Source organism: Lucilia sericata, unplaced genomic scaffold, assembly GCF_015586225.1.
Source record: "Lucilia sericata isolate MDLA Ls3-8-SP2 unplaced genomic scaffold, ASM1558622v1 Contig001355F_arrow, whole genome shotgun sequence".
Lineage (NCBI taxonomy): Eukaryota > Metazoa > Arthropoda > Insecta > Diptera > Calliphoridae > Lucilia > Lucilia sericata.
In genome coordinates, this window is record NW_023995299.1 from 48,526 (window position 1) to 72,268 (window position 23,743).

General features: G+C 29.6%; 1 protein-coding gene across 1 annotated transcript in view; it reads left to right on the forward strand.

Moving 5' to 3' along the window:
• LOC119611077 (probable ATP-dependent RNA helicase spindle-E) overlaps window positions 1-23,743 on the forward strand; it is a 55,096-nt gene that overhangs the window by 17,139 nt on the left and 14,214 nt on the right. Inside the window, exons 3-6 of the mRNA XM_037966534.1 lie at window positions 17,052-17,201; window positions 17,300-17,539; window positions 23,260-23,376; window positions 23,442-23,665. Coding sequence (XP_037822462.1) covers window positions 17,052-17,201; window positions 17,300-17,539; window positions 23,260-23,376; window positions 23,442-23,665 — 731 coding nt within the window. The remainder of the gene's footprint in view (window positions 1-17,051; window positions 17,202-17,299; window positions 17,540-23,259; window positions 23,377-23,441; window positions 23,666-23,743) is intronic.

The window sequence follows — 23,743 nt, forward strand, 5'->3', positions numbered from 1 at the left end:
TGATAAGGAACTATGGTTAAAAGCAATGAAGGAAGAATTTGATTCATTACAAGCGAATAACACATGGATTTTAGAAAATATTCAAAATAGCCGTAAACCAAAATATTAAAAATTTTCTTTATATTTTTCTATTTGTTAAAAAATGTTTGAAATTTTCTTTGGAAAATTTTTTATATCTTTATGATTTTTAGATTGAAAACAATGAAATATGCGCGTAACATGCAGCATTTTCTGAAGAATGGATGTTTAGCTATATGCTGATGTTTTTTATTTCATATTTTGTTTTCCAACATTTTATTTATTTATCATAAAAATTCGCTAATATGTGATTATTTTCTAAAAAATGGAAGATATTAATAGGTAACGCGGATATTTATTCCAATTTTTTATGAAAATCAAAAAAAAAAATGAGCAAAAAAACAAAAAAAAATATTTAATGTACAAATTCATACATTTTATGAACTTTTAATATTCTGAATGAAAATGGTTTGGGAAAAAAAAGTCATGTTCGATTCATTAAATTTATTACAAAATTCATTCAAGTTATGTATTAATTTTTTCTGTGAACCAATAGGATTTATTATTGAAGAAGGAAAATGTTGCAAGCTACATAAAAGTATTTATGGGTTAAAACAAGCAGCTAGATGTTGGAATGAAAAGCTAAGAATTTTGAAATATCTGATCTTGGAGAAGTCAATTTTTACTGAGGAATAAAAATTGAGAAGGGGAATGATGGATATTTCAGTATTAATCAAGAAAATTATATAAATAAAATTTTTAAAGATGCTGGAGTGGAAGTAGCTAAATTTTATAAAATTCCAATGAATACTAGATATATTAAGGAAGAAGAACACAGTGATTACTTACCAAATAAAGAAAATTATCACCATTTAATTGGAAGTTTATTGTAGAAAAGTGAGCAAACCAACAATTCGTGATTGGAATGAATTAAAACGTTTAATTAAGTGTTTGAACGTTTCAAACAATTTAAAATTGTCATTAAAATGTGAAAATGAAAACAGTTTATACGGATTTGCTTATGCTGATTGGGCACAAAGTCTGGCAGATAGAAAATCTAATAGTGGATTTGTATTCAAATACAACGGCTCATGTATATCCTGGAGTTGTAGAAAAGATTGTGTTTCATTATCATCGACCGAAGCAGAATATATTTCTCTATGTGAAGCTGCTCAAGAAGCCATATGGTTACGAAGATTAGTGACAGATTTTGAAATAAAATTAACAGATCCAACTATCATATATGAAGATAATCAAAGTTGTTTAAAATTGGTGAAAAATGAGAAATTTAGTCGTAGAAGTAAACATATTATATACAAAATATCATTTCATTAAGGATTTAAAAGAAAAACAATATATTAAACTTATGTACTTATGTACAGAATATATTTCTCTATGTGAAGCTGCTCAAGAAGCCATATGGTTACGAAGATTAGTGACAGATTTTGAAATAAAATTAACAGATCCAACTATCATATATGAAGATAATCAAAGTTGTTTAAAATTGGTGAAAAATGAGAAATTTAGTCGTAGAAGTAAACATATTATATACAAAATATCATTTCATTAAGGATTTAAAAGAAAAACAATATATTAAACTTATGTACTGTCCCACCTAGTTAATAGAAGCAAATATTTTAACAAAGAATTTGTTGAATTCAATTAAAATTATGCAATTTAGAAAACTACTCGGATTATTATCAAGTTAAATTGAGAAGGGGTGTTGATAGAACAATATTACTTGATAAATTATATACTTAACGTTTTTGTATTTTATAATTTATAAATAACTCTTTGAAAAAATATTCATAGAATATTTGAAATATTTTTTCACTTCTGGAAAAACTTTTAATATATTCAATATTATTTTGTTGTTTAATTAATAAAATATTTTATATTAAATGAATTATTTAAATATATTGAGCTGCGCCAATAAATTCAACATTTTCTGAAAATAATTCTAGTGAACTATTGAGGATATTGAAATGAAATTTTACATAAATATTCTTGGGTGGTCTCTAGAGTTCTATTTTTTAATCGACATAAAATCAATAACTAATGAAATGAAAATATATAGAAATTCCTTATAAGTAGTAGAAGAGGTATTAACTTAGGTTAATTATATAGTGGGGAAGGAATAATTCTTCTTTTAACAAAATGGTGAAAATCGGTCCATTGTTTCACCTTTTTGAAAAAAAATTTAAATACAACATTTAAAAGAAAAAAAATTTAATTTTGAAAAATGTATCTCATGAAAAATCATGATCTCAGTACAAATTATAAAAAGAGTTTCTTAAATTCGTGCTTTAGAATTCCTACATAAATTAAAAAATCATTGAATGCTAAATATTTTTGTAAACTTTTTGATCGAAATATTCTTAAATTACGATAATTTTTACATATGGCAATTCCATGAAAAGGTAAACCACGACTGAAAAAATAAAACCCTTATAACTTCTGCATTTTTGAAGATAATTCAACAAAATTTGGTATATGATCTTTTGTAGCTCCAAAGACGAAAACTGTTGAAAATTTTTGAAATCGGTCTATTTTTACACCTCGTCGCCATACAAACGGACCCGAAAATATCACTTTTTAGCTCATAATTCTGTTAATAATAATACTATCCCTTCAAAAAGTCGGCAGATCTAAAATGTTTATAAGCCTAAACCTTTATGCCGATTTTCATAACGATTGGACCTCATTTGACCCTAGTTCCATTCAAAGTTTAATTTCTGAAAAACACTTAAACGTCCCCACTAAAGTGGTGTAGGGTATAAAATGTAAATCCTAAAAATTCCAGTAGCATGGAAACATCGGAATAACTTCTATATGGAATTAGATACTTACATAATTTAACTTACATATAAGAGTGCATTAAACAAGGATTAAAAATTGTAAAATTTTGATGAAAAATATTTTTTTCAAGTTATATTTTTCTTATATTTTTACGACACTACATATATATCCTTAATGTAAACAAAAATTTAATTTTTAATGGAACGCATCTTTTGAAATTGGTCCGATGTGGTCGTCGGACTATTTTAGAGTTATTAGTACAATCGTCTAAAAGGATCATTTTCAGCCTTTATATGTTAAATATTTTTTCAATTTTAAAGATATTATCTTACATCTAATGCACATACTTTACATAAACTTATTTATAACCCTACAAAAAATGTTGGTGGTAATATCATTGCTACGCCCACTTTATTTGCTGGTTTTGATTTACGTGATTTGAAAATTCTCTTTTGATCCCTGATTAAAAAAAAAGTTTATTTTATTGACCACGCCCACTTTTCAAAATTTTAAAACTATACTATAATGTTAAAAATAATCAACTATTATAATTAAAGTTTTAAATATTTGTACACATTAAACGGGTTTACTAAATAATTAACAAAATAATAGCGAAAAGTGGGCGAAATGTTTGTTTTAGTACATTTAAAAATAATTTTTAAAAATTACTCGAATTTTTTCACTTACTTCTTGATCTTATAAGAATTGTTTCAGTTTTGTTTTTAAGTTATGGCTTTTTATTGTACTCAAGAATATCAAAATTAAAACTAACATAAGAAGTGGTCGTGGACATGATATAACCGCCCCTTTTTTGGTGAGGTAGTTCTAACTCTTATTGTGAACATATATACTTAATATGATGTCCATACTTCTAAAATTAGACTTTTGTCGTACCAGAATATACTAAATATGGCACTGTGTTATGTTAAGAAGAATATTGCTTATGCTTTAAGAATATTGCTTGTGCTTTATCTATATATATAAAATTCTAACGTTACTGACTGACTGACTGACTGACTGACTGACTGATTCATCATCGCACAGCCTAAACGGTTGAAGCTAAAGAGCTGAAATTTGGACAGGAGGTTGGTCTCCCACCAAATAGATCCACTAAGACGGGATTTTTGGAAATTCGAATGTTTAGGGGGTACAAAAGGGTAAAAACGGGTAAATTCGGTAACCTTATATCTCCTAAACTAGAAAAGATACAAAAACAGTTTAAAGCTTATCGCCGTTCATTTAAAAAATAAACGGACAGGTGTCTGGTACTTTTTTAAAATTCGGCCCCTTTAGGGAATAAACGGGTAAAAACTGTATTTTGGTACTTTTTTCGCACCCCATGTATCTTTTAAACCAGTGCACATTCAAAAAATATTTTTGACTCCTTCATAACTTAACGAAAAAATAAAAATATGAATTTAGTACTTTTTGGATATTCGGACGTTTAAGGGGTTAAAATTGTACCTATTTTTGGTACTTTTTTCATAAAACATTGTTTTTTTTTTATTAACTTATACATATGAATACATAATAACGGGCTCCCACTACGATGTTGCAACTTTTTGGAATAGAATTTTTATTTCGTTAATGGGGAGGAAAAAAGTACCAAAAGGGGTAAAAACGGGAAATTTGACTTTATTCAACCACAATGATCCAATTTAGATAACATTTTTAAATTTAGAAACACTAAATATCCTAATGGGGTGTTATTTGGAACCCCGGTATCAAGTGATATTTTTTGGTACTTTTCATTCTCCAACTGGTCCTTTTTGAGTTTTCTATGATATTGAAATAGAAACATGAAATTAATAATAAAGGGACTTTTCGCTAATTTTTCGTTCTACACAGGTACTTTTTTGAGTTTTCTTTAAATGAGAATCTATAAAATGGGACTTTTTGGTACTTTTTCGTTCTTCAAAAGGTACTTTTTGAATTTTCTATAATATTGAACCTAGAAACATGAAATTAAACATGTAGAGACCGGAGTAAATGAGAATCTATAAAAGGGGACTTTTTGGTACTTTTTCGTCCTTCGACTGGTACTTTTTGAGTTTTCTATAAAATTTAACCTAGAAACATGAAATTAAGCATGTAGAGCCCGGAGTAAATGAGAATCTATAAAAGGGGACTTTTTGGTACTTTTTCGTCCTTCGACTGGCACTTTTTGAGTTTTCTATAAAATTTAACCTAGAAACATGAAATTAAGCATGTAGAGCCCTTAGTAAATGAGAATCTATAAAAGGGGACTTTTTGGTACTTTTTCGTCCTTCGACTGGTACTTTTTGTGTTTTCTATAAAATTTAACCTCGAAACATGAAATTAAGCACGTAGAGCCCTTAGTAAATGAGAATCTATAAAAGGGGACTTTTTGGAACTTTTTCGTCTTTCGACTGGTACTTTTTGAGTTTTCTATAAAATTTAACCTAGAAACATGATTTTAAGCATGTAGAGCCCAGAGTAAATGAGAATCTATAATAGGGGACTTTTTTGGTACTTTTTCGTCCTTCGACTGGTACTTTTTGAGTTTTCTATAAAATTTAACCTAGAAACATGAAATTAAGCATGTAGAGCCCAGAGTAAATGAGAATCTATAATAGGGGACTTTTTGGTACTTTTTCGTCCTTCGACTGGTACTTTTTGAGTTTTCTATAAAATTTAAAATAGAAACATGAAATTAAGCATGTAGAGCCCTTAGTAAATGAGAATCTATAAAAGGGGACTTTTTGGTACTTTTTCGTCCTTCGACTGGTACTTTTTGAGTTTTCTATAAAATTTAACATAGAAACATGAAATTAAGCATGCGGAGGCCTTAGTTAATGAGAATCTATAAAAGGGGACTTTTTGGTACTTTTTCGTCCTTCGACTGGTACTTTTTGAGTTTTCTATAAAATTTAACCTAGAAACATGAAATTAAGCATGTAGAGCCCTTAGTAAATGAAAATCTATAAAAGGGGACTTTTTGGTACTTTTTCGTCTTTCGACTGGTACTTTTTGAGTTTTCTATAAAATTTAACCTAGAAACATGAAATTAAGCATGTAGAGCCCGGAGTAAATGAGAATCTATAAAAGGGGACTTTTTGGTACTTTTTCGTCCTTCGACTGGTACTTTTTGAGTTTTCTATAAAATTTAACCTAGAAACATGAAATTAAGCATGCGGAGGCCTTAGTTAATGAGAATCTATAAAAGGGGACTTTTTGGTACTTTTTCGTCCTTCGACTGGTACTTTTTGAGTTTTCTATAAAATTTAACTTAGAAACATAAAATTAAGCATGTAAATGAGAATCTATAAAAGGGGACTATTTGGTACTTTTTCGTCTTTCGACTGGTACTTTTTGAGTTTTCTATAAAATTAACCTAGAAACATGAAATTAAGCATGTAGAGCCCTTAGTAAATGAGAATCTATAAAAGGGGACTTTTTGGAACTTTTTCGTCTTTCGACTGGTACTTTTTGAATTTTCTATAATATTGATCCTAGAAGCATGAAATTAAGCGTGTAGAGCCTGGAGTAAATGAGAATCTATAAAAGTGGACTTTTTGGTACTTTTTCGTCCTTCGACTGGTACTTTTTGAGTTTTCTATTAAATTGAACCTAGAAACATGAAAATAAGCATTTAGAGCCCGTAGTAAATGAGAATCTATAAAAGGGGACTTTTTGGTACTTTTTCGTTCTTCAAAAGGTACTTTATGAATTTTCTATAATATTGAAAATAGAAACATGAATGTATGCATGTAGAGCCTGGATTAAGTGAGAAACTATAAAAGGGGACTTTTTGGTACTTTTTTGTTCTTCAAAAGGTACTTTTTGAATTTTCTATAATATTGAAACTAGAAACATGAAATTAAACATTTAGAGCCCGAATTAAGTGAGGACCTATAAAAGGGGACTTTTTGGTACTTTTTCGTTCTTCAAAAAGTACTTTTTGAATTTTCTATAATATTGATCCTAGAAGCATGAAATTAAGCATGTAGAGCCTGGAGTAAATGAGAATCTATAAAAGGGGACTTTTTGGTACTTTTTCGTTCTTCAAAAGGTACTTTTTGAATTTTCTATAATATTGATCCTAGAATTATGAAATTAAGCATATAGAGCCTGGAGTAAATGAGAATCTATAAGAGGGGACTTTTTGGTACTTTTTCGTTCTTCAAAAGGTACTTTTTGAATTTTCTATAATATTGAACAAAGAATCATGAAATTAAGTACGTAGAGCCCGGAGTAAGTGAGAACATATAAGAGAGGACTTTTTGGTAATTTTTCGTTCTTCAAAAGGTACTTTTTGTGTTTTTTATAACATGAAATTAACCATGTGGAGCCCGGAGTTAATGGGAACCTATAAAAGGGGACCCTTTGGTAATTTTTCGTTCTTCAACTGGTACTTTTTTAATTTTCTATAATATTGAACTTAGGAACATGAAATTAAATAAAAGAGGTCTTTTGTTACTTTTTCGTACTTCATTGGTACTTTTTGAGTTTTCTAAAATATTGAATATATAAACATAAATTTAAATAGGGGACTTTTTGATATTGCAGATATATATACATACATTTACAATAATATTTATTTTATTCCATTACGATGAGGGTAGCGAAGCACACTGGGTATAGCTAGTATTATTATATTCTATAGAATTATACGATATGTTTATAATTAGATCTCATGTAACTGCTATTGACTTCTTAGGGTGTTAGTTTAGGAGTTTTATTGATATTAGGGTAATGTAGTACTTGGTACAAATATTTGAATTTATGAGATTTGTTAGAAATCCACAATTAATATGTATATCCTCGTATTAACAGTTCTATCTATGAAAGATCTTTTCGTCTTCGAAATACAAGGATTTTTAATTCTCTACACAGGAGCTTAAGGAGTTGTAATTTCCCAATTAATATATTAAAAAACAAACTTATAGAATATTATAATAACTGTGAAATTACGTACTTACTATTAACAAGTTTTAAGCTTTTTATATTATTAAACATAGCGTATACTAGAAAGCTAACCATAGAAAGTCACTAGAAAGCTAAGTGGAATTTTTTCATTTAAAAAGAGCTTTCACCATTCTCACTTATATGTCGAGTTAGCACTTATTTTCTTCAATAAAAATTTAACTTTGAGATAGCATATTAACATAAATTGTTGTTAAAAGTGCAAAAATTATTTTTTTGGTTTCAAATTTATACCAGACGTGGATCGTGGATTGAGGAATCCTTTTGCATCAAAAACTCACTTTGCCCAAAACTGAGTTCGCACTTTTTGAATATAGGGTCACGATGTACATACAGTGAATCAATTAAGTAATTTGCCTATGTAAAATTTTATAAATTTTAAGAAAAAACTTTATCTGAACAATTATTTTTAGCAAAATAAAGCAATTTGCTTGTTGTATTTTTAATTTTTAAGGTCAATAAAGTATTTTGCTTTTTTAGGTTTTTTGTTCATTTTTTTAATATTGCTGTATTATTTTATAAAATTTAATATTTTTATTACTCCTATATATTAGAATAACATTTTTTAGATATTTTAGTAGTGGAACGACTAAGTTTGGACATTTCTTAACCGATTTATTATCCTATATACCTATAAGAATTTTTCAATATTTGACTTAACATGAAATCTATCGTTTCTTTGATTTAATTTCGAAAATAATAAGTAATTTTGAATTGGATACATGATATATTAGGAAATCAATGGATTTGGATCTAGAAAAAAATATTAGTGGGGTATAAATCTATAGATTATAACAAAAATAATCTGGGATTTTGGTGATTTTGTATTGATAAACAAAAACTACATTGCGGAAACCCCATCCATTTGGGGAGTACTGTGTGAATTTTATTTATTGTATAATATTGATTCTTATTCAATAAAGCTAACACTAAGTACCATCCTAGCCACTCTAAGTATAGGAATATCACCGTATACCACTATAGAACTATTACAAGCTAGAATTTTGATATTCTACCTCATATTTTGAATGCATTATTTTATGAATAAAATACAGTAGGCGTAGCTAGATTTGGATAGATATTCTTGATTTGGGTTCTAACTATATATAAGTGTATGTATTAGCTGAAAAATATTGCTTTTGTGGATCTTAGGTGATGAGAACCGCCTCTATTTGTAAATATCTAAATTAAATATTTTTCCCGTACCACACGATAGTTCACTTTATATTGTTTCCAAGCAACTTAAGGTCTGTTTAGGGGTTTAAATTTAAACATAGTATTCTTTTAAGTGCGTATATGGACTTTGGAGAAGATAAATGAGGACTTCAATGGTTTTAGCTTGGATACAAGTCGCTCTCCTTTGGCAGTTAAAGATTTTTAAAGACAACTCAGTGCGTTTTTTTAATAATTCTTTGTGTTATTTCATCAATTACTATATTTTTTATTTTTTAATGATTGATTAAATATCTCATAATTGAATTCCATTGATTTATACTTGTTCTAAAAATTTAAACTAATTTTTTATATTGGAATTGCCTCATTATTTCCCTTTAAACATTTTTAACGCAAATAACTACACAGTTTCACACAATAACGATATGATTATTGAAAATTACAATTGAAAAATACTTAACACGTATCCTTTTAACAATAAAACAATAAATTCCAAAAAGAAATTAAAAAATAATTTGAAAAACCCAACGAAATTAACTGGAAGCTTCAATATGCAAAATACTTTATTGACGTGCAAATTCTGATGAAAAATAATAAAATGCAACAACAAATGCACTAAAATTTTTATTTTAATATTTTTTTCTTGGTTTTCCCATTCTACACAATCTCTATTTTCAATTGGAAAACATAAATTTACTTTTTACCTTTTTTTTTTGGATTTTATTTATGTACAAAAAACAAAATTCTCTTAAAAAAAGGTAGGCAAAAAACTTAGTTGATTCACTGTATATTCTGTGTGAATTCAACACACTGGGAGACAAATTTGTTCAATATTTTAAGTCCAGAATTCGATCAGAAAAACGATTCGGACACACATTTGATGACACAAACTATAATTTTTAATTTTATTACAACAATTTTAATTAACTTTTTTTATAAACATCTTTTTAATTTTCACAAACCAAAAAATTTTATCAGTTGAAGTTCTGTGATGTTAGCATTAGGTTTGACTTATGGAATATATGTTTGTGTTGTTAGTGATTATTTATTTATTTTTTGTGTCGTGAAGTCCAGTTCTTTTAAATAATAAGTATAAATAAGCAACAATATAAAACAAGAATATCAACTCATCAATAAAACAAAAACCCCTGAAGAAGTTTGAAAAAAGCAAACGAAACGTTGGGTGCACTGTTGCCAGATTTGACGATTTATCGTCATTTTGATGATTTTCAAAATAAAAAATATTTCATGAATAAATAAATTTTTTTCATCATTTATTGTTTGTTTTTTGATTGAAAAAAATTAAAAAGTTGGTTTTAAAAGTATTAAAATCGGGTCTCTGGTAATATGTGTATAATTTTTGTATTCCATTCGATTTGTACACTTTTTGAAAAAGATATCTTTTTTTAGACATTCTAAGTTATATTTATTGATATTTGGACTTATATCCTACAGTCAACATGCACCGAAACTATTATTATTTTTTATTTTATTTTGTATTTTAATAATTAAAACGTGGTTTATTATTTTTTTTTGTAAAGCATAAAAAAATAAAAATTTTATTAAAATACGAAAAAAAAAAAAATTACGACATTCAGAAAAAAGGCACAAGCAGCGGGGAAAAATGCTAGGACTTCGATTCGTGGGCCTTCTAAGACATATTTACATATTATAAAGGTTTCTCATTGCCTTTTCGCAAAATATATTCTAGGAGGACTTTGTTTCCTCTACTAAAAGGATTCATGCACATTTATCAAAGGATTATGTATCAAATTTTTTGTGAAAATTTGCTTTATACAATTTTTATAAGTTCTAGTGTATAATTAATGATGTAATTTCTTATAAGGCCATTTAAAAATCCTTCGACTGAAAATCATCTAAAGGCCTTTTTAAGTAAGCATGTAAAATTGAAACGATTTTGCAATGCGGCTGAATGTACTTGTGTCTATAGAAAAATGCCCTTAGTAAGGCCCCTATACTGAATCTTTTTCCCGTTGGGATATGTTTATTTGTTAGTTTATTTTTTGTCGAAGTTTTTTGTTTTATTCTATTGCTACTTCAATAATTTGGTAGCAATAGAGCGATCAACTAGTAGAAAATATTTCTATTGCTACTTATCAAAAGTAGCAATAAAATTATTTCTATTTTTAATCTACTACTCCATTTGTAGTTTATGTTTTATTTAGAACTATTTCTACTGCTACTGTTTTATTACTACTGCTATATTTTGAGGTTTACTTTTTTATAAGTAGCAAAAGTTTTAAAGTATGATTATAAAACAAAACAAATGCTACTGCTACAACTTCAGACAATTGTTTGGAGCAGTAGTTAGAGCAATAATATAATACTTGGTAGCAACGTAGTTTTTCTAACACTGGTGCTAGGTGCTAGATTACATTTTTTTGGGGGCTAGGTAAAATAATGCACCGATTTCAACAATTCTCAATAAACTTCATCCTTCGGCAGAATAGTGTCATGTATGACTGTTAAAAGTTTATTTGTTGGTACTGATTCACTGTACCAAATGAAAAAAGTTTACGTTTTTTTCATTTGGAACACTCATTAAAAACGTGATAAATCAAAAAATTCATTTATAAAACGAAACTTTCGTTAACGTAAAAAATGTGTATGAAGAATACTGGGAAATTTTGAAAATTAGAATTTTTCCCATACAGATTTTTTTGAACGTTTGTAGTTTCGTTTTATAAAATGAGACCCTTATAAACTAATCATTAGATCGGAACTTGTCGAATCCACCCTACTTTTATTGAACAGAAGATTATGTTACACATAATAAAACACTCTCCTACAAAGGTCATTTTGTGCAACACAATTCTAAACCACTAATCCAAATAGAAAATCTAAACTTTTACATTCAATTTTTTCACAAACGGATTGACAATCAATTCATAAATGATAACTTTTTTACAATTGAAGGGCTTATTGCAGTAACTCGATATACCACCAATCATCACAATTCGATTTTATGTGCTTTTTGAGTTGCTAGGAACCATATCTAATGTCCCTAAAAAAATTTTTAGCGTATTATGGTAAATTGGCGATATAATGGTCATGCCTCTTTTTCCATTTAAACAATTTGAAAAAAATTTTATTTCATAAACTCGATATGCCACATGTATTTTTTACACTTTTTAAGAAAGTTCTTTATAATGATGGAAATAAAAGCGGAATTGATATTTTTTTATATTACTGTGATAGAACAAGTTAAGACAAGTATCATTATACGAAGAGAAAAATTTTTTGCTTGAAATCTCGGGAGATATAATTTTTTGAAATTAAAGTGGCTTACCATGTTACTGCATTAAAATAATTTCATATTTAATTATGTTGCTTACCGAGTTCTTGTTGATTGGAAAATTTTAATAAATTTTGCTTATAAATTTACTTTCATTTCGTGGAAAAATCTTATATAATGTTCAAACTATGTGCATAATATAAAGTCACATTTATCATACTAAATTAGCAAAGACATTGCAGCACATCCTATAATCTTTGTAAAACATATCACAATCAGCAGCATATACAAAAAGCATAATATTATAACGCCTGATATATAAAGTGCATATCGAAACCTCTTTTGAACAATGGACTTGAAATTTCTAAAATCCGTGCAAGACTTCTGACACAACATGCATCGAAATTCGTTCAGATGTTTAAAATTATGATCAAGAAGCAGAAAATCAACTATGCTGAATAAACGCAATATTATATCAAATTTTAATCTCAATATTCAGTGCAAAACCCAAAATAATGTGTTTTGTCATTCCATTTTAAATGGAATCATACCACAGGACCTGTCTTTTACTGCAGAATAATTTAGCTAAGTATAATTAGGCAAATTTATTCTCATATAAAAAAGTAACTAAAAATATAAATTTCATATTGAAAATAAAATTTATAAATTTTTTTGTAGCAAGAACATGATAAGCCACTTTGAAAATGTACTAGAACTTGTTTTTTGAAAATAAAAAATGTTCAAATATGGTTAGGCAATAACTTGATAAGCCAAAAATTTTTGCTAAAACAGTGGTTTCCACTTTATTTATGATATCCATCTAATGGCATACGATAGTTATCGACCTTATATGATTAATGTAAAAATTAAAAAAAAAAACATTTTTTGGAGAATTTTTTTAAACTTTAATGTCGATTTACTCAAAATTTTATTTTTGTGGCATATCGAGTTACTGCAATAAGCCCTTCATTTCATTTGTTTGATAATAATAAAGATTAACAAATACAATTAAAAAAGCAAAATAATTAAAAAAATATTTGGAAGCATTTTTTTAATTATTTTGCTTTTTTTTTTGCATTACGTTGAATACAAATTGTAGAGAATGAATATATCAGTGATGCCTGTATTACATATGTATGTATGTTGTATGTTATGATGTATGTATGTATGTATGTATGTATGTATGTATGTAATGTATGTATGTATGTATGTATGTTATGTATTTATGTATGTATTATGTATGTATGTTGTATGTATGTATGTATGTAGATGTATTTATGTATGTATTGTATGTATGTATTATGTAGTATGTAATGTATGTATGTATGTATGTATGTTGTATGTTATGTATACTATGTATGTATGTATGTAATGTATGTATGTATGTATGTAGTAGTATGTATGTATGTATGTATGTATGTATGTATGATATGTATGTATGTATGTATGTATGTAGTGTATGTATGTATGTATGTATGTATGTATGTATGTATGTATGTATGTATGTATGTATGTATGTATGTATGTATGTATGTATGTAGTATGTATGTATGTATGTATGTATGTATGTATGTATGTATGTATGTATGTATGTATGTATGTATGTATGTATGTATGTATGTATGTAGTATGTATGTATGTATGTAGTATGTATGTATGTATGTATGTATGTATGTTGATGTATGTATGTATGTATGAGTAGTATGTTTGTATGTATGTATGTATGTATGTATGTATGTAGTATGTATGTATGTATGTATGTATGTATGTATGTATGTATGTATGTATGTATGTATGTATGTATGTATGTATGTATGTATGTATGTATGTATGTATGATGTAGTACATCCATAAATGTTAATGTTTTTAGGTTAAAAAATGGGAAGTTCTACACAAGAAAAATACCAGAAATACCACCTACCAACTGGTGGAAAAGCTTAAAAGTGTTTTATAGCACGTAATTGGAATCTCTCAAGAAAATGTCTACAAAAGAACACATACATACATATCTATAACTTTTATCACATTTACAGATGCAGCATCCACTTTATATAATTTAATAATAAATAAATTAATGTTTACTTTATACAACGTATTCTCATTCTAAAATTGTCGAAATGGGTGTGTTTAATTAATTAATCACACACTATGTTCTTCACTTCTCTATAGGCTCGTTACCATCTTTATTTTATTCACTTTATTCTTTACTCTTTCAATATTATCTTTATTGTCTCTATCGCTATTTTTTTCCTTCCGAATCTTGTTTCTTTCCAGACGTTACAAAGGGACCTAATAGGACCCAATTAAAGCTATACTCGTGGTAGTATACACTAATCCGCGCGTTTAAAAAATTTTGTACAACTTAGTTTATACCCAGCTTTTTTGTAAACACCTGGGTATTTACCCATTTTTACCCAATTTATCCATTTTACTGGGTATTTACCAATTTGCTTTTTACCCTTTTCCCATCTCTAAAAATTTCCTTATTGCGACACCATATTGGCCATTTCTCCCACTGTGCTCTGGAGTAGAATTTGTTTGACTCTGGAGTGAATTAAAACGAGATAGTCAAATTTGAAATTCTATTAGTATGAGAAAGAAAGAAATATAATTTTCTGGAGTGTGGAGTACTCCAGCATTGTGAACGTAGCTTTATGATCCATATCACATAAAACTCATAAAATAAGTTGGAGTGCTATGTTCGGCTGATCCGAATCTTAAATACCCTCCACCAGCTACTTTTGTATAAATACTTTTTTAATTGATCAAATACATATTTGTAGAAATAAGTTTTCTCATGGTTTTTAATAGAAAAACCCAAAGATTTAAATAGCTTAAATCTGTTACAATTGCAAGATTTATTGAACATTACAAACACCATTTTCTTTTATAATTTTATAGCCCCCTAAGATATAGTTTAGCGATATTTAATAATTTGTATATATGCACGTGTGTGCAAGATTTAGGGAAATTCAAATTGTACGCAAATTGTTTATACTAAGATAATTTTACTAATGATAATGCAAATAGTTAAATACTGTAACATGTCTGTATATAAAAGCTATATTTCAGTCAAATTTTGTATCTATATTGTAATTTGGTAATATGTAATGTGTCTTTAAGTGATTTTCGGAAGGGGACCTTGTATGGGACCGATCGCACTCACATTATGATCCGATCATTAAATAATCTTGAAATAGCTTTTTTGTATACAAAACTAATATTTGCCAAATTTTGTAAGGATGTCATTATTTGGTAATGAGTAATATACATTTATGTATGCGATTTTTCGAAGTGGACTTTGTATACACAGAGAAAACAGATTCGTTGTGATAACCGAATTTGTTTCCAATCGAACTCAGTCGGTTCTCACAACTATCCTAAAATTCGATTGTTATTATTGTAAAATTCGGTTGCTATTACTGAATATACATTGTGCACAACTATTTGTATTTCTTATTCGGTAATCTAGGTTGAAATTATTGGTATTTGCAAATGAAATATTATTTATTGAAAACCAATTTGTGGATTATGTGTATTTTAAAATACATTTTATTTTGTTTAAAATATTTACAAAAATATGAATATGTTTAAACTTACAAAACTTATAAATATAAAATAACAACTTCTCCCCTTTAGTTTTAAGATTTTGATGTTAATAAACATAGCGTTTATGTACCAGGGATTTTGCTCTTCATTCTGTCCAACATTTCCAAAGGAACGCTATCTTTCCACGCTTTTCTGCGGCTGTAAAATTATTAAAAATTTTAGAAAAATAACAAAATAGATTAAAAGATATAAGATATAAAATATTCTTAACATTACCTTGTTTTATCCGAGTTTCCGCATTAATTTATCCTCAAATGTAATTAGGTTTATTTTAAATTATAAATTCATTTTATTATATTTATTTTTTGTATACGTCAACTACAATTACCAATTAATCGTTTGTGAACATTGAATTTGGTTCTTTTAACCGTAATTAAATTTTTAATAATTTTTTCAATTGATAATTGGTTGTAGGGCTCAATATTTTTTACTTTCTACTGTTTTACGGTTACAGCGACAAATATTTGATGTTCTTATGTATTAATCCTAAATAAAAGTCAGTTGCATTTATTGAATTCACAAATGAATTTAATAACCGATACAATTCAGTTCAAATTATTGATTTGGAAATTGTTAAAACCACAATTCGAATATTATTATGTTTTTTTTAATACTGAATACAGAAAATCAGTTAATTATACAGTTTTTCAATAACAGCGATACAATTTTAATAAATTTAACTAAATATTAATCATGGTAAACGATTTCCAATCGATCTGTTTTCTGTGTGTAGGAGTTACGACCGATTATGAACCAATCGTAAATCGTAAAAATTTAGAGTATAATTTCTGTATATAAAGGTAATATTTGTGCCATATTTTGTATCAATAGCGTTATTTGGTAATAAGCAATGTGCGTTTAAGTCGACCTTGTATGGGAGCCACTAGAACCGTGTATGAACCGATGGAAAAAAAATGTACAGTATCTTTTCTGTGTAAAAAATTTAAAACAATTTGTATGGTAATGAGTTATATGCATTTAAATGTTTTTCTGAAGGGGACCTTGTATAGGAGCTATGACCAATTGTGGATCGATTGAAAAAAATTATGACAGTAAGATTTCTGTATATAAAAGCCAAATTTTGTATGGTGTCTTAATTAACATGATGATATGCCTCGCAAGCAACACATTCCGCCGGTACTGGGTTATTTAGGCACCGCACCGTAATATAAAATATTCAACTTTGTGTGATAGAAATATTAGTTGTAACAAATACTTATAAAAATTAATTTATTTTTTTTATTTTAAGGTTCCACAATACATCTTAGATGATGCATACCGTCGTGGTGAGTATTGCAAAATTGTATGCACACAGCCACGACGAATTGCAGCCATTTCAATATGTCGTCGTGTCTCTGCAGAACGAAATTGGACTGAAGGTACGGTTGTCGGATATCAGGTATGCATATTTAATTAAAAAGAGGCATTTAATTACAACAATTATGGTGTCTTTTATTAATACAACCTGTTACATTGTCGATAAATAATTTAATTAAGGTCGGCCTACATGCCAACTCTAGTGATGATACGCGATTACTTTACTGCACTACCGGTGTCCTTTTGCAACAATTGATTAAGAACAAAACTTTGGCACCCTATACTCACATTATATTAGATGAAGTTCATGAACGTGATCAAGATATGGATTTTCTATTGATTATTGTGCGTCGTCTTTTAGTAACAACTTCAAAGCATGTTAAAATAATTTTAATGTCCGCTACCATTGACACGAGAACGGTAAGTATCATAAAACTTTCATATATTATTACTGTACATTAAGGTGGCTCGTTTGTATGGAGGAAAAATAAGGTGTAAATGTTCCCAACTAAAACTAAATTTTAATCGTTTTTATGACCCCGTTTCTCAAAATGTTTGTCCTGGCGTTAATATTTGGTGTTCTATATAAGGATAAAAAGGCCTTCTTTAAGGTTTTTATAATTTTTTCATGTACTTTTCAAAGGAAAAACATGAAATTTTGTTATCATACGAAGGGTCCTTGAGAGACGCTTTCAATTGCATATCAGGAATTTGTGTGTAACAGCAAAAGTAATAGAATATTGTGTTATGTCATTGAAATCGTCTCTCAAATACTTTTTATATGATAAAAAATTTACACATAGTTTATTTGTTAGAAATATGAAAAAAGGCATAAAAAACTCAAAACAGAATCTTATTTTGCTTCTATCACTCTCACAATCTTTGTAATAAATTTAAAGTTAATTTCATGCATTTTAAGTGTAAATACGTTTGAAGTCCGAAGAAGTGCAAATATTTGTTTTTTTTTTTCAATAAATTTTTGTTTTTATTAGGTACAGTAGCAAGCACAAAAATTTAACGCGTGACCATATGATCTTTGACTTAGTCTCTTTCGAAATAACAGTAATCAATTTTTTTTTATAGTTATGAAAAAAGTGAACATTTTGCGCAAGCAGAAAAAAATGCAACGCAATGACATAAAAATAAATTTTAGCGTTTTTAATAAATGATTCTTAAAGAAATTATACAATACCAGTTTTACGGTTGTATTCATAAAAAGTTAATTTAGGTTTATTAAACATTATTAAGCAAAATCCACGAAAATGGTATTCTTAAACGTCAAATAGCTTAAAATACCTTCAATAAACCAATGACAAATAGAAAAAATTTATTGTACGCTCAACCCTACTTTAAGCCAACAATAAGTATAATTCTTACAAATTTTGTCTCTGATTAAGCTTTTTCCATTAATTTTGGGTTGAAGACGAAAACTAATCATGGTTTATTCTGAAATTAAATCTAAAAATTGTAATTTTAACGTTTACAAATTTGTAAATAAAATTCCAGATAAATTTTAAAAGTTTATATTTTGGTGAAAAAACTAAAATCTAGGCATTATTGGATTAATAGATGAATATTTGACAGTATTCCAGTTGGTCAATACTATTTTTGGCAATTTGGAAATGCCCGTCTGTCAATCAAATCATGGCCACAATCATTTTATTTGTCTTTTTCATAGTTTATTCGCAAAATATAAAGCCATGAAGTAATAAAGAGTGTAAATTATATTGATTAGTGTTCTATCAATGCAAAATATCTTCTCCGGCAATAAAATGTAGTCTTATATCAAAGAAATTTATCAGTATTTGCAAAAATTTATTAAAAATTGCTATAAAAATAAGTAAAAATAAAAAAATGTGCATAGTGATGTTTATTTTGTCACAAAATATTCGTTATTCGAATACTTTTATTTATAATTAAAAATATATATGTTATATTCATTCATCTGAACTATATATATATTTATTGTAGCCATGTATACATTTATTTTTCTTAAAAGTTCGTTCTTATTTTCAAAAATGTGTTATAACCAAAAATATAAAATTAAGAAAACCGACTCAACGAATATTTTATCCTAATTGTTCGCAACACTAACACAGAAAATGACAGCCAAATTGTACAGTGCTGCCAAGTTAAACAATAAACAGCACAATAGTCGATAAAGTTTCGGAATAAGTCTAAAACTAATTGGACAATGTTCGGGGCCTTACTAAAGAACCGTTTAGGTCAGGACACTTTTCAATGTCGAAATAAAGAGGATATAGATGCCAAAGTGGAAACGTTCACAAGTGCCCTGGTTGAATCGTTCGAGGACAGCTGCCCTCTGCGAGAGCGGAGATCTGCCCAGGAAAAACCCTGGGTAACTGGGGAGATCCGGAACCTTGGGAAGACTCTTCGCAAACTATTTAACCGGGCACGGCGTAAAAAGACCGCAGTATACTGGGATGAGTATCGTAATAAACTTGGTGAATATAAGAAAATCGTTCGAAGAGCCAAACGAGACTCCTGGAAACTTTTCTGTGAACAGGTAGATAGCGTAAATGAGGTATCGAAGATAAAAAAATTCCTATCCAAAACTCATGTCCAACCGGAATCTATGATCGATGACACGGGCAGGAGGCTTGAGGATATGGAGGAGACAATGAAACTCCTAATGGATTCTCATTTCCCACCCGGTATATCGAATAACATAGATGAACCGATATTGGAGGAAGGGGAGGGTAACACGGAAATAGTTATTACAACTGACATGGTTAAAGGGGCAATCAAGAGCTTTGCTCCCTATAAAGCTGCAGGGCCGGATGGAATTTTCCCGGCACTTTTGCAGATGGAGGCGGGACTGGTTTCCGTACATCTGTCACAGATATTCACTGCATGCTTAAAATTGGCATATACCCCAGTTAAATGGCAGGATGCAAGGGTAATATTTATACCCAAACCAGGGAAACCTAGCTATGCGACACCTAAGTCCTATCGACCGATAAGTCTTACGTCCTTCCTACTTAAAACCTTGGAACGGATAGTCGATAGCATGGTTAAAAGCAGCATACCATACAATGACCTTAAATATAAGCAGCATGCTTATGTAAAGGGACGATCGGTGGAGACCGCTTTAAATGAAGTTGTCCACTACATAAGTGAATCTTTCGATAGCAAACTGTATACACTGGCAGTATGCATTGACATCGAAGGCGCTTTCAATAACGTGCACACTGATACCCTTATCCAATCCCTAGACCAGTTTTATGTTGACCGGGTGCTCCGTAACTGGATCAACTACATGCTAAGGAACAGATGGATAAGCTGCGAGATGTACGATATAACTATCAGGAAAAAGGTATTTCGCGGTATACCACAGGGTGGCATTTTGTCACCTTTACTCTGGGTCACCACGATTAATAGCCTCCTAAGGACCCTAACCGAGAAAGGACTTAGACCTGTCTGCTATGCAGACGATGTCGTAATACTTTTAAAGGGAAAGGATCCAAATTACTTGTGTAGAAGAGCTGAGGAGGCTCTGAATACGGCCTTGAGCTGGGCTCAACCGAGAGGCCTCAATGTTAACCCGGCGAAGACGGAAATCTGTCTTTTCACAAGAAAGACAAAAATTTCTACATATACTGAACCTTGCTTCTTGGGCAAGAAGATACCGGTGACAGACAAAGTTAAGTACTTAGGTGTAATACTTGACCGGAAATTAAAATGGAGACACCACATAGAGGATAGGATCAACAAGGCACATCGGTGCTGGGCGATATGTAGGAGAACCATAGGCATGAAATGGGGTCTTAGTCCTACTATGACAAATTGGCTTTATAAAAGTGTAATTAGACCAATTCTAGCTTATGCTTCAATAATCTGGTGGACTGCTTTGGACAAAAAGTGTAATATCAAACTACTACAGGGAGTTCAGCGTACATGCTGCTTGGGTATAAGTGGTGCCATGTGTACTACTTCAACCAAGGCTCTGGAAACGTTGCTAGATATTCCACCCATTGAAACATATATAAGATATGAGGCGGCGCTTACAGCCGAACGGCTCTTTACTTTAGGCGAACTGGCCAAAAACGGTTATAGGACACGTCATCAATGTATACTGGACACATTGGAAGGTTATACACATTCATCGGACGTGCCTGATCGCATACCAGACACTGAATATGTCGGAAACTTTGAAACGCTAATCCCAGATAGAATGTCTTGGTCAAGCGGAACATTAGAGCAAATACCAGTAGGAATCCGTTGCTACACGGATGGCTCTAAATTAGGGGACAAAGTGGGTCTGGGGTTCTATATTGAAGACCCAGAAACAGAAATATACCACCGTTTACCTAATCATAACACAAGCTTCCAGGCAGAAGTACGAGCAATAACGGAATGTGTAAATTGGATTAGAATAAATATGGCGCCCACAGGGCTTAATATATTTACCGACAGCCAGAAGGCAATTTGTGCGATATCAGGTGATAGAATTAAATCTAAGACCGTATTGGATTGTAAGAAAGCTTTAACTGAATACTCTCCCAGAGGTAAGGTTCACATCATATGGGTACCAGGCCACTCGGGAGTAGCCGGCAACGAAAGGGCGAATGTAATAGCTTTAAAGGGAAGGGAGCTCGATGTAGTTAACCTGACAAACGCAAAACCATTCGACGCAACAAAAGCTGAATTAAAAATATGGATGAGAGAATCCCATAAGGCCTCTTGGAATAATGAAACGGTGGGTAGAACCACAAAGATTCTATGGGGTGACCCTGATGAGAGCAAGACGAGAAATCTTCTCAAAATGAGCAAGTCTGAGGTTAGTATGATGGTACGTATTCTCAGTGGACACACAGGATTACGAGCACATCTATACAAAATTGGACGTGCGAATTCAGACGAATGTAGAGCATGTGGAGAGGACAGTGAAACTCTGGAGCACTTTCTTTGCCATTGTCAGGCATTCGTCGAAGTTAGATCCAAGTATCTTGGAAGTGATGTTATTCCAGAAATAACATTCTTAACCAACACCGATTGGAAGATTCTTAGGAATTACGTCCAGGAAACTGAGTTTCTGAACATGGAAAAATAATACATTCAGTGAACAATTTTTTTTTTTTTTTTTTTTTTTTTTTTTTCTTGAATTGGAGCGCACAACAGGCCCGATAGTGGCCTAGGTGTATTTCTTCGGATTTGATGTAGTATACATCCTCCTATCAACCTACCTACCTACCTACCTAATGTAGGTTTATTATTTGTTTATGAATACCACAATTTTATTAATGTCTTTTAAGTCTAAAGTGTACTTTAACTATTGTGTGATTTAAATCTAAAATAAGCATTTTTTATGAATACAACTGTTATAATGTAGCATTTGTCATCTAATAAAACACAACTATTATTAAAGCTATAGAGAATAAGAATCCGTTCATGAAATTTAAATCTCTTTTGAGTGAACAATATGTCGTAAGTCACACTGAATGACGATTTCACTCAAGAAAAAGCACGGAATGGAAACACATAGTGACCAAAAAAATAAATTAAATACCGTTACTTTGAAACAGATGAAATCAAAGATTAGTGCAGTGTAGTTAGTTAGTTTATTACATCAAATCCCAATTAATACACCTAGGCCTTTATCGTGCCTGTTGTGCGCTCCATTACCAGTGTCTCTGGTGTGAATATCGGCTTTTACAGAATATAACACTTACTATGTACTAAACTACCGGAAGCACAAATGTTGCGTAGCACATCAAGACAAAGTCACGGGTCGTTTCCATTTAAATTATAAATATGTTCTGAACTAAATGATCACGTTCGACACTAATAATGTTCTGTGTTTCTAATAAAAGGAATAAAACTATAATAAAACACACAATTTAATATCCTCAGGTATGATCCTTCCTTACTTAAAATTGTCCAATACTCATCTTTCGGCATTGCACCAAATTTCATGACGACCAATCCATGATTTAGGTCTCATTTAACGACCACCTTAATCTGCATAAAACCATTATAAACGTCGCTATTGATATCAAATATTTAATTTTACAGCCAAGTTTCACCGACTGCTTTTTCTTACTTGTTTCAGTTTTAATTAAAAAAAAACATAATTATTTTAATAAATTTACTTAATATTTATATATATTTTTTTTAAGTTTTCAAATTATTTTAAAGTTCGAAAAAATCCTGCTCCAGTAATAGGAACCGACACTCGTCGACTTTTCCAAGTTAAAGAATTTTATCTCTGTGATTTAGATCGTATTAATAACCTAGTAAGTAAAATTAAAAATTTTATTATTATTGTTTATTAATAATGTTCTTGTTTAATCTATTTAAGAATGCCCAAGTAAGTCTAAATGATCCGGGAATTTCAGTCGAAATGTACAATTTAGCTTTAAAATTAATAATAGTTATTGATAATATTGAAAAACAAGATGCTGCATTCAGTGCAGATCCAGATGTCGATGAAAATAATAAAACATCAATATTAATATTTTTACCGGGCATAAATGAAATTGAACAGATGTGTAAAAAATTGGAACAACTTAAAGATACGGATAAGTAAGTGCAAATGTTTCAATTGTTTCTAATTTTTTTAAAACATCATGTACATATTTCGATTGAACTTGTATAAAAATA